At 54.6% G+C, this 13,373-nt stretch overlaps 1 protein-coding gene across 4 annotated transcripts in view; it reads left to right on the top strand.

Moving 5' to 3' along the window:
• Positions 1 to 13,373, top strand: part of ATP2B4 (ATPase plasma membrane Ca2+ transporting 4) — a 100,165-nt gene that overhangs the window by 58,371 nt on the left and 28,421 nt on the right. For all 4 annotated transcript variants that reach the window (XM_048826312.2, XM_048826306.2, XM_075121959.1 and 1 more), the window contains exons 4-12: positions 966 to 1,223; positions 1,904 to 2,029; positions 2,803 to 2,928; positions 5,595 to 5,630; positions 8,193 to 8,354; positions 9,029 to 9,243; positions 9,991 to 10,233; positions 10,911 to 11,152; positions 12,181 to 12,415. In XM_048826312.2, coding sequence (XP_048682269.1) covers positions 966 to 1,223; positions 1,904 to 2,029; positions 2,803 to 2,928; positions 5,595 to 5,630; positions 8,193 to 8,354; positions 9,029 to 9,243; positions 9,991 to 10,233; positions 10,911 to 11,152; positions 12,181 to 12,415 — 1,643 coding nt within the window. The remainder of the gene's footprint in view (positions 1 to 965; positions 1,224 to 1,903; positions 2,030 to 2,802; positions 2,929 to 5,594; positions 5,631 to 8,192; positions 8,355 to 9,028; positions 9,244 to 9,990; positions 10,234 to 10,910; positions 11,153 to 12,180; positions 12,416 to 13,373) is intronic.

Here is a 13,373-nt window from a genome sequence, read left to right as displayed (position 1 = left end):
TGTATGTTAAGGCTCTATCTGCCACCAAGATACCAAGCACCCACCTAGTAGGCTTGGAAATACCTGCATGGTGGTCTGTATCTCCTAACCGTACCAGATCCCGGTGCACGTGCATACACCATAGCTAAGATAAAAGCACCCTGTCCCCTGAACAACCACCTCCTAGTGCGTGACCATTATGTTTTGGGTTTGCATTGCTGGTCATCCTGCTGTGTGCTCAGCCCTGGGGATACCTACCATGAAGCAGGCTATACAGGGTCTATCGTAGCTCTCGAGAGAGAGAGACACATTCCCACAGGCTGATCTCATGCCAGCGTGTGTAATCTAGTACCTGTCATCCAGAGATCTGAGTCCTTTGCGAAGTCTGGATTATGCCTCTGGCAATGTCCGTATCAGGTGGGCTGATAAGTGTGGTCTGGCCACGTGACTTAATCCCAGCTCTGATGGGGTGCCCCTTTGTGGTTTTGGAGGTGGATGGGCAAGGCATGTCACCTCTTCGAGCCTGTGTAAATTGGGGCCTTAATCTGTAAGGGTTAATTGGTTAAGGGTTGCAAAGTTCTCTGCAAGGGCCCAGTAATGGTGTTTGCTTAGTTTTTATTGGTGGCTGTTTGAAGTATCAAATTGGGATAACAACTGAGGAAAGCAAGACACAGATGGTGACTCATTCCCAAGGTCACACCTAGAGAGGGCATGTCAGACCTGTGAAAAGAACTCCAGTGTCCTGATTCCCAGGCCCCTGCCAAAATAACTTCTATGCAGAAATGGCTGGATGGGCAGTGTCCGTAGGAGAAGGGCGACCAGAGGGAGTGACTTGTGGGAGAAAGGGACAGGAGGCATCTGTGTGTATGTGGGCTTTTCAGGCCCTTTGCTGTGCAACATGCTGACAGATACAGAGAACTCCTTTACGTGACTGAATCTTCCTCTTCTCTGCACTTCCTGCCCCCCCCCCACCCCCACCCCGGCAGTGTGTGGCCAAGCAGTGGCGGGCGCGGAGGATGAGGGGGAGGCGCAGGCTGGCTGGATCGAGGGAGCAGCCATTCTCTTCTCGGTGATCATTGTGGTGCTGGTGACGGCCTTCAACGACTGGAGCAAGGAGAAGCAGTTCCGGGGTCTTCAGAGCCGGATCGAGCAGGAGCAGAAGTTCACGGTCATCCGTAAGGGGCAGGTGATCCAGATCCCTGTGGCTGAGATCGTGGTGGGGGACATTGCGCAGATCAAATACGGTGAGTGGTGGGAGGGGAGCCAGCCCACAGAGAGTTGACTTGGCCAGTTCAGGCACTCCTGTGCCTGTCTCACACCTTGCCCTTTCCCTCCTTGAGTTGGCTCAGTCATGGAGCTGCCAGCAGTGGAAACTGAGGCCCTGGCTGCCTTCTTCGCTGGATGTGGGCAGTACCTGTTCCCCACTTGTCCCAGCATGCCTTCATCCTGACCTTACAGGGGCTGCTGTCTGTGGAGGACAATGTCTGCCTGCGTGGGCTCCTCACGCACAGAGGCAACTGTTGGTGCTAAGCTGGACTCTGTGGAGTACCTCGTGCTGTAGCCATTTCCCCAGCAGGGACTCACCGAATTGCTTTTGCTCAGGCTTTCATTGCACTGAAGAAAAATTTCTCCAGTCAGCAATCTTCTACGTCCCGCCCCACCGTGTCCCTTTGCTGTCTGTCACCACTGGGAGCTTGTCTCTACAGCTTTGCTGTAAGGAGTAATTTGTTTTTGTTTTTTTTGTTCTCCCACCATTGTGCTACCTCTTCTCCCCTAGACTTAGCCATGCCTTGGGATTCTGGGTAATCTTCCTGGCATCAGGAATTCTTCAGGCCTTGCCTCCCCAGCCGCAGACTGAGAAAAGGGCAGGATGAGCTTTGTGTCAGGCACAGGCTGGCCTGTAATGTGTTCCCTCCTCTTTCAGGTGATCTGCTGCCCTCGGATGGGATCCTGATCCAGGGCAATGATCTGAAGATCGACGAGAGCTCTCTGACTGGGGAGTCGGACCATGTCAAGAAATCCCTGGATAAAGACCCCATGCTGCTTTCAGGTGAGGCCACCAGACGTGACTTGTGACCCAAGCCCTCCACGCTAGGGCTGGAAACCCCAGCCAGATACCCAGCCTCTGGATGCTTTGGGGTTTGGCAGGATTCATGTTCAGATGACCCAGTGCTGGTACCCTCCCAATGCCGGCACAAGTTAGACCGGGTTCTGCATGCCCATCCCTGGAGCATGGCCAGCAGGAGATGGCTAGATCCCTTCTGGCCATTCATGGTCCTAGCACAGCATAGAGTGGCCCCTCAGCTACTGATCAGACCAAGAATGGTCTTGGTGGATGACCAGCCTTGGAGGGTGAATCCCCTTCCAGAGCAGGGACAGCATGGGCAGCAGCAGAGCAGGTGTCTGTTGCCATTTGCTCCCTGCCGGTATGCTCCAACCCTGTCCTGGAGGGGTTTCTGTAGTGTGGCAGCATGTGTGGGTTGGGGCCAATATAAAAATCTCGCTAGACTGATAGGATCACTTCTAGCGGGGAGTTCCGTCTCAGTGGCCCGTTGTGATGCCGATGCCTGCCCCAGGGAACCTGGAATGAGATCCAGTTAACTTAAAACGAGGCTCTGAGCAGCCGTCATTCCAGCAATAACTTTGGGTCTCGGTTGACCTGGGCCAGGTTTGAACCGGTGACCCAGAAGCAACAGGCTCTGTACTCCATCCCCTGGAGTCCAACAGTCTCTTGTGTTAAAATAGTCAGGAAGTTGACTGTTAATGTCTCCTCTTCCTGGTTTGTGTTTTCCTTTCCCCTCGATGCTTCATTCCCCTGGCCAGGTACCCATGTGATGGAGGGCTCCGGACGGATGTTAGTGACGGCTGTGGGCATCAACTCGCAAACTGGAATCATCTTCACTCTGCTGGGTGCAGGAGAAGGGGAGGAGGAGAAGAAGGTGAAGAAAGGTATGGCGATCTCTGGGAGCCCAGCTGTTTCTTTCTGGGATGTGGTGAGCTGTGTCCATGGCTGAGAGGGAACACGCAGCCCCATTTAGTGTGAGTGACTGAGCTGGGCCTGTCAAGCCTTAGGAGACGAAGCTGGGAATCCCACTTCTAGCACCATCAGGTCATGATGCAGGGAGCACACCGCATGAGAAGGCCCCTTCCATGCTTGGGAGCCTGGGGGCACTGCCTGGGCTCCCCTTCCTGTGCCTTCTTTGACGCACCATCCACCGCTCTGTCTCCATCCAGCCGCAGCTCGGGAGCATGTGGGAGCAGGCTTCAGAGGCAGAAAGGGAGTGGCTATCAGAGCTGGCTTTGGCAAAGAGGCTGTCAATGGAGTTACTATTGCTCCAGCCCCATGGCGGGAGGTGACTGATAGCTGAAATGATCCATGTCCTTCAGACAGTCCAGCACCCGAGGGCTTCACCAGCAGCTTTCTTTCTTTCTCTCTCCATTTGTTCTCTCTTTTCATCCAAAGACCGACTCCCCATCCCCCAGGGTTGACCTGGCAGTGTGGGGGTGGGGGAGGATGGCTAGGAGGACTTGCTTTGCTCTGCTGTCTGAGATCCTCAGCTGGTAGGACTTTGTGCAGGGAGAGGGTCACTCCTGGCTCCCTGACTTTGGTGGGTGGGGAAATGCGCCTTTGGGACCCCCCCCCCCGCATATACACCTTGCATTAAGCTATTGTGAACTTTGGACCCATTCCTATCCTGGTAGCCCACTTTTCCCAGAAAAGAGCTGTGGGGCCTTGCACTTAACAGGTTCAGCCCTTTGCTCCTTCCGTTCACTGGCTCCAGGCTACAAGAGGGGCCGGTCGCTCATAAGCCCCTTGCGGTGGGGTGAGCTATGGCGCCAGGCTGATCCCAGTGCTGCTGTCTGAACCCCTCGTGTTCTGAAAGCTGAGGGCACTCTGCGGGGAGCCCCGGGGTGTGTGTGTGTCAGTCAGGGGGAAGAAGTGGCGTGTGCCCACAGGGTGGGAGGGGCACAGCTTGTCAGGCTGCGTTGCTCACCTATACAGCACCGACCGTGCCAGGAGCCAAACACCACCCTGCACACCGCTCCGATGTCTTGCTGCTTATTCCACCCACTCCACCCCAATCCCTGCCGATCACAGATGGCTCAGAACCGTGCCGCCTCCTTTCTGGGGCTCCGAGACAATCCAGCAACTCCCCACTTATCAAAGCAGCCCAATGCTCCCTCGCTCCCAGTCCGCAGAACAGGCGTTGGTGCTGTCGATCCGCTTTGGCAAAGCATCCGGGGATTAGTAAAAGGGACCAGATGATGGGCTCTCTGCTGTCTCCCTACAGAACCGCTGCTCATGGACAGTGCTTGTCAGAAGGATTAAGGAGGATGAGGCAGAGTGAGTGGAGAGGCAGCTGTTCATCTCCTCTCCAGCTAGCCAGGCAATCCTGTGTCTCCCACCTTTGGGGAGTCGCTCCTCTTGCTCAGGGAGTAGCCTTTGGTCTCTCGTTTGAAGCGGTTCCCTCTGTCTCAGGAAGTGGTGCCCAACTTCTTATTTATTCTGCTTCGTAAATGTCACTTGGCATCTCCCCCCGTCCCCGGGCGGTAGCGTTTGCTGGCCGGTTAAGCCTGGCTTGACATCCTGTACTGGAGTCCTGCTCCAGTGCCGTCCCCAGATGTTGAAAGCAGGGGACGGGTGGGCCGAGGGTGCTGTGTCCCAGGGCCCATGCCTCTCCACATCACTGGGCGGAGGGTTGTCTGGATAAATAGTCCAACTTTAGACCCATCAGGCAAAGCCCCTCAGTCCTGCAATGCGGATTTGTTCCCAACAGCTCTTGGCTGCTGCTGCTTGTTTGTATCACAGTCGCGCCCAGGGGCCATAGTCCTAAATCGGGGCCCCATTGTGGTTGGTGCTGAGCATTCACAGAACAAAGACTGTTCCTGCCCCCAAGAGCTTCCATGCTACGTCTAAGACGTTACTGCTATCGTGGTAATCTGGGTGGGTTGTCTGTCTAAAAACTGCTCCAGCTCAAACGGGAATTACAGGCTTGATGCAGAGATCGGCCGGCATTCTGCAGGTCCGACTAGACGATCACGATGGTCCCTTTTGGGCTGGCCTGAAGTTCTGCCCCGGCCGAGATCGGGTTCCCTTTGCATTAGGTGCTGTACAAACACACACAGCCCCACTCATGACAAGCTCATACGCTAAAGAGTTGAGACCACAGGTGGAAGAAGTGAAGTATTTTCTCCATTTCAGATTGGAAATTGAGGCACAGGGAGATGGAAGTGACTTGCCCAAGGTCACACACAGTCTGTGGCAGAGCAGGGAGCTGAGCCCAGAGCTCCTGAGTCCTACCCCAGTGCCTTACCCACGAGACCAGCCTTCGTCAGGCAGAGACTTCCCTTGCCCTGTGGCTAAATGCTCCTTCTAGCAGCAGGGAGAGGAGGGCTGAGACCTGGCAGGAGAAATCCCCTTTGGCTTTTATGGGTGGGAGGCACCTTTGATCTCTTGAGTCCTGGCCAGTTACGTGGAGCCCAGCAGCTGTGTGGGATTCCTGCCATGCGAGTGCCAGCATAGAGAGCACCCAGGGTGTTTTCCTGCCCACAGGGACGTTAATGTCGAGAACCATGTGCTCAGCACTCCACCCTTTTTCTCTTTGTCTGAACAGGTAAAAAAGCAGGAGCCCCTGAAAATCGCAACAAAGGTAACCAGCCTCTCCATCCTTTGAACCAGCACCACACTAACTACCAAGCATTCCTCCTTCCTTCTTCCCATGAGTCTGTGCTCTTCGCCGCTGCAGCGAGAATCTCGCCTTGTTGTCCCGGAAGAGGGTGTAACTGTCCCCACAGTGCTAACCTCCACGCTTCCTTTACCCCTGATCCCCAGTGCCCCCTCCCCGAGCCATCCTGTCCAACTAGGGGCCAGCCTCAAACCCCAGGTCTGTGCTGCTGGAGTCGCAGCACCCTCTGCTGTCAGCCTAGGGTTCTGATCGAAGGATTTGGGTTTGGTTTTTTTTGTTTTTTGGGGGTTTTTTTCCCCCACCATTGGTGCTGTGAGGGGGGATGACGGTTCTTTGCGCCCCATGAGGCGGCCTGGCCTCTTCCAAAGGAAGGTCTGGGCTAGACAGACAGCAGCACATCAAGATCTGTGGGTCGAGGAAGGTGGGAGAGTGGAAGTGGGGAAAAGCCCCATTGTTCAGGGAGGTTTAACATCAGCCTAGAAATAGACCGTTGGGACCAAATCTGCCCCAGATAGTTCTGCCCTGTCTCTGATCTGGGCTGTCAGTTTCCACCACTGCCTTGTACCAGCAGAAAATTGACCACCTGGGATTCTTCCACAGCGCAGCAGCTAGTGATTCCTCCCTCCGTCGGGCCAGGATGAATGTGGACATGGAATCGAGTGAGGAGAGCGCTCTGCAGCAAATGGGGTGGTGGGGATGGGGTTTTAAGTCCGAGCATGAAGTGCTGCCCCCCTCACCCAAGTTTGGACCCGGATCAGTGGTGGGTTTGGCCTGTGAAACTGTTACACCCTGTTCTTCTCATGGCCTTTTTGAATCAAAGTGAGCGTCTACTCCTCCAGTATGTTTCTCACAGTGTTCTTTCCAGGCTGTGTAGAGGAAGCCCATTTCTGCACCTGTCTGTTTCTCCACCCTCTCTCTCTCTCTCTCTCGGCAGTTTACGTTTCTTTCCTTCCTTCCAATCTGACATGTTGCGTTGTTTTGGGTTTGTGGGTGTTCTGGATTTTTGTTTTGTTGTCTCCTCACCCACCCTCATTTCTGTTCTGTCTGAAAGTCCTAATCAGGGAGGTCACCATTTTGGAGCAACTGTGAGTTCTTCTGAATCCATAACACTTTGGTGGTGGAGGCTAGAAAGGGGAATCTGCTCTGAAACAGCCAGATTTGGATCTGTATGTGAACCACTGCTTTTTTGATTGGGTTGTTTGGCTTTTTTTAAACCCAAGAACAAGAACTGAGATGAAGTAAATAACTTCCATTATTTTTGTGGGGTTTTCTACTCATCTTCATGGTCCCCCACCCCGACTTCTTGTTTCGTTGGTGCTCTTTGGGTTCAAATACTCAAGTGTAGGCCAGCATAGCTCTATTGACATGGGGGGAGCTACATCCGGCTGCATGAGCTGAGGATCTGGCCTTTTTATGTCTTAAGGATCCTAAAGAAATTTTTGGGCTGGATCACAGAGGGCTGAAGGTAAAGAAGCCGGTTCACTCCTCCACCTTTAATGAGTCAGTCTCCACCCCCAATCCTTAACCTTCCCTCCCCTCCATTCCACCCCCTCAAATGCTGTCTGCGTAAAGCGACTCCCACTGAGCTTCCATGAAGGCATTAAAGAGCTCATCCATGGCACATGTGTAGAACAGGGGAGCTAAGGAAAGGAAATACTGTTACACGTAGTGGGAAGTTAGCTTGTGGAACTCATTGCCACTATCTCCTCAAGGCTAAGTGCTTAGCAGGATTCCAGAAAGTACAGGACATGCATATGGATAATTACCTGGAGTTATAAAATTTAGGATTAAAGATGACTGTTTTGGAAGGGATCTAAACAGTCATGCTTCAGGGCATAAAGCAGCCTCCAGTGGGGGTTAGGAGGAAACCTTAATGTATTCCATAATGCCCTACTGTAGGTGTTCCTGCACCTTCCTCCGAAGTAGCTTGTGCTTTTGGCCACTGTAGGTGAGAGGATCCTGGATTATCCTGTAATCTGATCCAGCGTGGCCATTCTGATGATCCTGTATTCAAAGGGCTTTACAAACACTTAGCAAATTAAGTCTCCTAACACAACCCTGTAAGGTAAGTATCACAAGCTGCATTTTACAGATGGATAAACTGAGGCACAAGGCAGTGAAGGGACTCTCGCCCAAGACCACACAATCAGGGCCATTGGCGGAGCTGGGAATAGAACCCAGGAGTCTTGGCCCCATACCCTAGTAAGGCTGTCCTGCCTCCTCCGGTGTAATCAAGTAGAGATGTTTTTCCCTTACCTGGGAAGTGGGGTTGGGGGCAGGGAGGCAAATGAGAGATGATCCCATGAGCTGTTCCAGGCACTTGCCCTCTGGGGCAGGCTCCCTGGGACTGTGTAGGCTTTAACCTTAGCGTTTGCCTGTGTGGGCCAGGGGAGTCCTTTTTTTTTTTTTTTTTGCTCTAGGTTTTTTTTTTCTCTCTCTCCACCATCTCTGTCCAATGGCGTCAAAAGCTTTACCTCATGGCCTCTCCCACTCACCCACTGTCTCTCTTTTGCCCCTGGGGTGTAGCTAAAACTCAGGATGGTGTGGCCCTGGAGATCCAGCCCCTGAAGAGCCAGGAAGGGGTGGAGAATGAGGAGAAGGAGAAGAAGAAGGTGAAGGTCCCGAAGAAGGAGAAATCGGTGCTGCAAGGGAAGCTCACCCGCCTGGCAGTGCAGATTGGGAAGGCAGGTGAGCATGGATGAGGTGTATCTCCACTCTCAGACAGCTTCACGCTGGTCTGCTCCCCAGTGAAGTTGTAGTGGCAGGATGTTCCACTAGATGTGTTGGCGGTGACCATGAGGGACAGATAGTGCGGGCTAGAGACTGGCATGGTGTGAGAAGGTCCCTGTGCTGGTTCCCCTCAGTCCTAAGCTGCAGCACGTCCTGCTATTCCAGCCTTGGATCCCCCACACTCAGCTTTGCTGACGCCCCTTCATCCCAACGGTACCCCCAGGCCCATCTTTGCTAATGTACCTCGGTCCTGACCTCCAATACCCTCTGGCACTCCATGCTCACAGATTTGCTCACGCCCCTCAATCCTGAACTCCAGCTCTCCCGTGCCCTAGTCCAGTCCTAGGTCTCCACATAGCTCTGCTAATGAACCTCCGTCTTCACCAGCAGCCCCTCGGCTAGTCTGGCCCGGGGAGTCTATGGGATCAGAGACCCTGCTGTGAACACTTTGAAATGCTGGGGCAGGCTTAGGTGTGGATGGACGCCCAGGCAAAGAGCCCCCAGGGTTCAAGCCTGGGGGAGCAGAGCTCCAAGACACTCTTGTCAGAGCGGCTTTCCCATCTCGATCCCCAGCCTAGGGGTGTGGGCGTCGCTACAGGTCTCGCTGGCCTCTCACCTGTCTCCTTCCCTAGGACTGATCATGTCGGCCATCACGGTGGTCATCCTGGTGCTGTACTTTGTGATCGACACCTTTGGGGTGCAGCAGAGGCCCTGGCTGGCTGAGTGCACCCCCATCTACATCCAGTACTTCGTCAAGTTCTTCATCATTGGCGTCACCGTGCTGGTGGTGGCCGTGCCTGAGGGCCTGCCCCTGGCTGTCACCATCTCCCTGGCCTACTCGGTCAAGGTGAGGCCGCACCTGGGCGGGGAATGTTGGGGTGACTGTGTTCACCAGAAGGGGAGGGGTTGTTCCCCTCACCAGAAGGCTGGGGCGGGGGAAGTGTTGAGCAGAGGACAGTAATGGGTTCCCATCTTCACCAAGGCGCATAGAGGGAGCTGTGCATATTTGGAGGTGGGGGTGCTATGTTCACGATGGCAAGGGGGGCTTTGGAGGGGCAGAGTGCAGATGGAGGTGGCTCTCCTCCCCACGGGAAGGCCGGGGGCAGAGGCCTGTTTTTCCCAGCTGTTGTGCAGGGAGGCCGGCGCTGGGCCGCGTTAGCCACCGGCTGGGGAAAGGGATTCTCATTTACTCCGCTGCTGCTCCCCTGCCCAGTGTCCTGCTCTCCCAGACAAACCCTCCCGTCCCCTTGTTCTAAGTAAGCCAGGAGCCTGGCCTGGCACTGCTGGGGACGCACGTGGCAATAGCGCTTCCTGCCAAGCCAGCGGAGCGCCGCGGAGCAGAGCTGGGAGGGCGTGGGGGTGTCGGGCTGGCCCTACAGAAACGGCATCCCTCGCTGAGGTGATGCTGAGTGCAGAGGCCATGGCCTCCCCGTTCCTCTGTGTTCCCAGTGCCCTTGGCTCCAGGATCTGCCTTCCCGGGGGGGTGCGAAGCATGGCTGTGAGCTCCGGCTGTGTGCCGTGTGAAGACACACAGGTGAGGAGAAGCCTACCTGCCTCTTAACCCTTTCACGGCCTGTCTTGCGCCCCGCTGCAGAAAATGATGAAGGACAACAACCTGGTGAGGCACCTGGATGCCTGCGAGACCATGGGCAACGCTACGGCCATCTGCTCGGACAAGACTGGCACGCTCACCATGAACCGCATGACCGTGGTGCAGGCCTACGTGGGCGACACCCATTACCGGCAGATCCCCGACCCCGAAGCCATCCTGTCCAAGGTCTTGGACCTCATCGTCCATAGCGTCGCCATCAACTCCGCCTACACGTCAAAGATCCTGGTGAGTTGTCCTCCCCCTGCTACTCTGACAACGCTGCTTCTAGCCCCTCCCAGAGCTCAGGTGGCTGGCGACCCATGCAAAGGAACAGCACAGGGAAAAGCTTGGGGCTGTGATAGGATATGGGGGAGGGGGTGTAAGATTTACTTCCCGATGAACAAGGAGTTAAGAGCAGCTTAGCATGCTTTGTGTCCTCCACACAGCTGGTCAGAGGATCTAGTTCAAATAGGAATTAATGGCCCCTGTTATGCAGAAGGTCGGATTAGATGATCAGGGGTCCGTTTTTCCCCTTAAATCTGTGACTTTCCATCACTTTGCACGGGCCTTTACATAGATGTGGTGATGCAGAGAGTCTGAAACAATGGGCCAGGTCCTCAGCTGGGGTTTATGCCTCTTAGTTCTCCGGGGCTGGGGTTGACCTCAGTGGCGCTATCTTGATTTGCACTAGCTGAGGATCTGGCTCCAAGGCTCTAAGAAGTGGAATCTACTCCCATTTCATCTTGACTTGTTCGCTCTGGACCCTGCTGATCACAATCTTTAAAAAGTCAACATCCATTATATCCCTGCAGATCAGACTTCCAACTCCTCCCCTCCTTTCCCCCCACCTCAGTGGGCCTGGCCGGGAAGATTTGTATTGACTTTTATTTCCCCCCTTTCTCCCCACTTTGGGAACTTCTTAGCCACCAGAAAAGGAAGGGGGCCTCCCGCGGCAAGTGGGGAACAAGACAGAGTGCTCCCTGCTGGGCTTCGTCCTGGATTTGAAGCAAGACTACCAGGCAGTTCGGAACGAGGTGCCAGAGGAGAAACTCTACAAGGTCTACACCTTCAACTCAGTGCGCAAATCCATGAGCACGGTGTTGAAAAACCCGGACGGCAGCTTCCGCATGTACAGCAAAGGAGCCTCGGAGATCATCCTACGCAAGTAACTACCCTTCCCTCCTACGTTGCTGAGTAAGCCATCCCCCTGCTAGAGCCACTAGTGGTGCTTCTGAATGCAAATTCTCTGGCTATGCTCCACAGGCCACTGGTGGTCTGGGGAGCCCTTCCCAGAATGAACCCAGAATTGTGGGAATTTCAGTGGGGAGGGGACATCTGTGAGATCTCTCTTGTGAAAAAAGACTCATGTACATTATCTGCAGAACAGAGAAGAATAATCCCTAGTTCTTGTATAGCACACTTTTTTCATCTGTAGATCTCGGAGCGCTTTACAAAGGAGATCAGTATCATTATCCCCATTTTACAGATTGGGAAACTGAGGCCCAGAGAGATGTAACTTGATGGGTTCTATTCCCAGTCTGCTTGGTAACCACAGTCTCCCAAGTCCTGGTCCAGTGCACTATTCACTAGGCCACACTGCCTCTAGGAAAGCTTCAAATAGCACCTAGTGAAGTGAGCGGTTCTCTGCCATCTTTGAGCCTGCATGCGGTCATTATAAGAGCATTGTGCCATGCAGGACAGCCCCGTGGCTTCATCCTCAGTTGCTTGGCATAAAATACAATCTGTTAATTGGAGCTCAAGCGGAACCTGTCTGGAGGGCGCTTGGCACATTTGCTGAGTAATTGTTTTGTCACTTCTACTGCTGCCTTTGCGCTCCTGGCAGCCAAAATGCCATGCAGAAGCTGCGTTGGTGTCTGCAGCCAGGTAGTGCCATACATCTGGCAGGGAGTGTGTTCCAGAGAGATTCCACGCCCAGCTCTGCAGCCCTGAGAATCTAGGCTGTTTCAGGGAAGGAAGCATCCACCTCATGTATATATAATTTTTTTTTCCCTTCCTGTGGGCTCACCTGCAAACTCTTGGGGTTCATGCCTAACTGACAGATGAGGGGCTTGCTAAATCGGTGGCACCGTCTCTTCTGATGTGTGGCTGGGGCTGGGAGTCTTGCCTCTCTAGTTCGTCGGCAGATGCCAAGCCATCTCTCCGTTAACTTCTGAAACCTCTCGCCGTGTGCAGGTGCACAAAGATTCTGGACAAGAACGGGGACTTGCGGGTGTTCAAGGTGAAGGACCGGGATGAGATGGTGAAGAAGGTGATTGAGCCGATGGCGTGCCAAGGACTGCGCACCATCTGTCTGGCCTTCCGCGACTTCCCTGCCGACGCCGAGCCTGACTGGGACAGCGAGAACGAGATCGTGTCTGACCTGGCCTGTATCACCGTGGTCGGCATAGAGGATCCTGTCCGGCCAGAGGTACCACAACGCCCTCTCACCACCTTAACCCGGGCAGTTCGGCTGCTTTGCTGGCTGCATGTCCCTTCTCCACCCTGCTGCAGCATGAGCTCTGTGCCCCCCGGTCTGCTGCTGCTGCGGGGTGATGAGTGCCCGTCTAGAGAGGTGGATGGGGCACGAGCACCCCACAGAGATGTCCTGCAGTGTGCCACGCATTGTCTCCCCCGGTCCCTGTGCCATGTGGGGGTGCCTGCTCCTGAGGTGCCCTCGCTCTGTGCCACTATGCGGAGCACGCCAAGTGCCTGGGGTGTGCGCTTCCCTCCCTTCCTCACCTGTATACCAGGCACATCCCCACAAAGGCATCTTGGTCTGAGCCAGGTGTCTGGGCACGAGCGCCCCTCCAGTGCCAATGTTCAAGGGAAGGGTGCATTGCCAGAGGTTGCCCAGAAGTCGGGTGGAGTGTTCCACAGGTGAAAGGTTAATGGGGGGGTGGGGGGGAACTGATTTGCTGCCCCCCAGGGTGGGAGAGTACTGTTTACAGGAACCTGTTTTCCCCAGCGATGCCCACCTGCTCCTTCCCCCTGTTCTTTCTCACAGCTCGCCCGGGGGTAACAGACAGACCGCTGGGCTAAAGCAATAAGCAGTCCCATGCCTGCCTCTTTATTACATTTTGGAGCCTGCCTTGCTCTCGTCTTTCCCTAATTAGACGTTGAAGTATCTGGGCTCGGGAATCGCATTACAGATGCCCGGTCTGCACCGGCTCTGGAGGCCATGATTCAATTTGCTGATTTCTCAGTAATGTTTTTCCCCCACACACACACACACACACAGCCGAGGATGCCCTACCCCCTGCTCAGGCTCGTTATGTATGAGATGAAACCTATTTAGCGCAGCGACGTGGTGCTGCTGCAGCCGGAGATGCCGGGCTGGGCCGCTGTCAACGTGCCATCCGGCAGAGCAGGAGAAATAAAACGTCCCA

This window comes from Caretta caretta, chromosome 21 (assembly GCF_965140235.1).
Source record: "Caretta caretta isolate rCarCar2 chromosome 21, rCarCar1.hap1, whole genome shotgun sequence".
In the NCBI taxonomy this organism is placed as follows: Eukaryota; Metazoa; Chordata; order Testudines; family Cheloniidae; genus Caretta; species Caretta caretta.
Note: the sequence above shows the minus strand (reverse complement) of the source record. Positions and strands in the feature narration are given on the sequence as shown.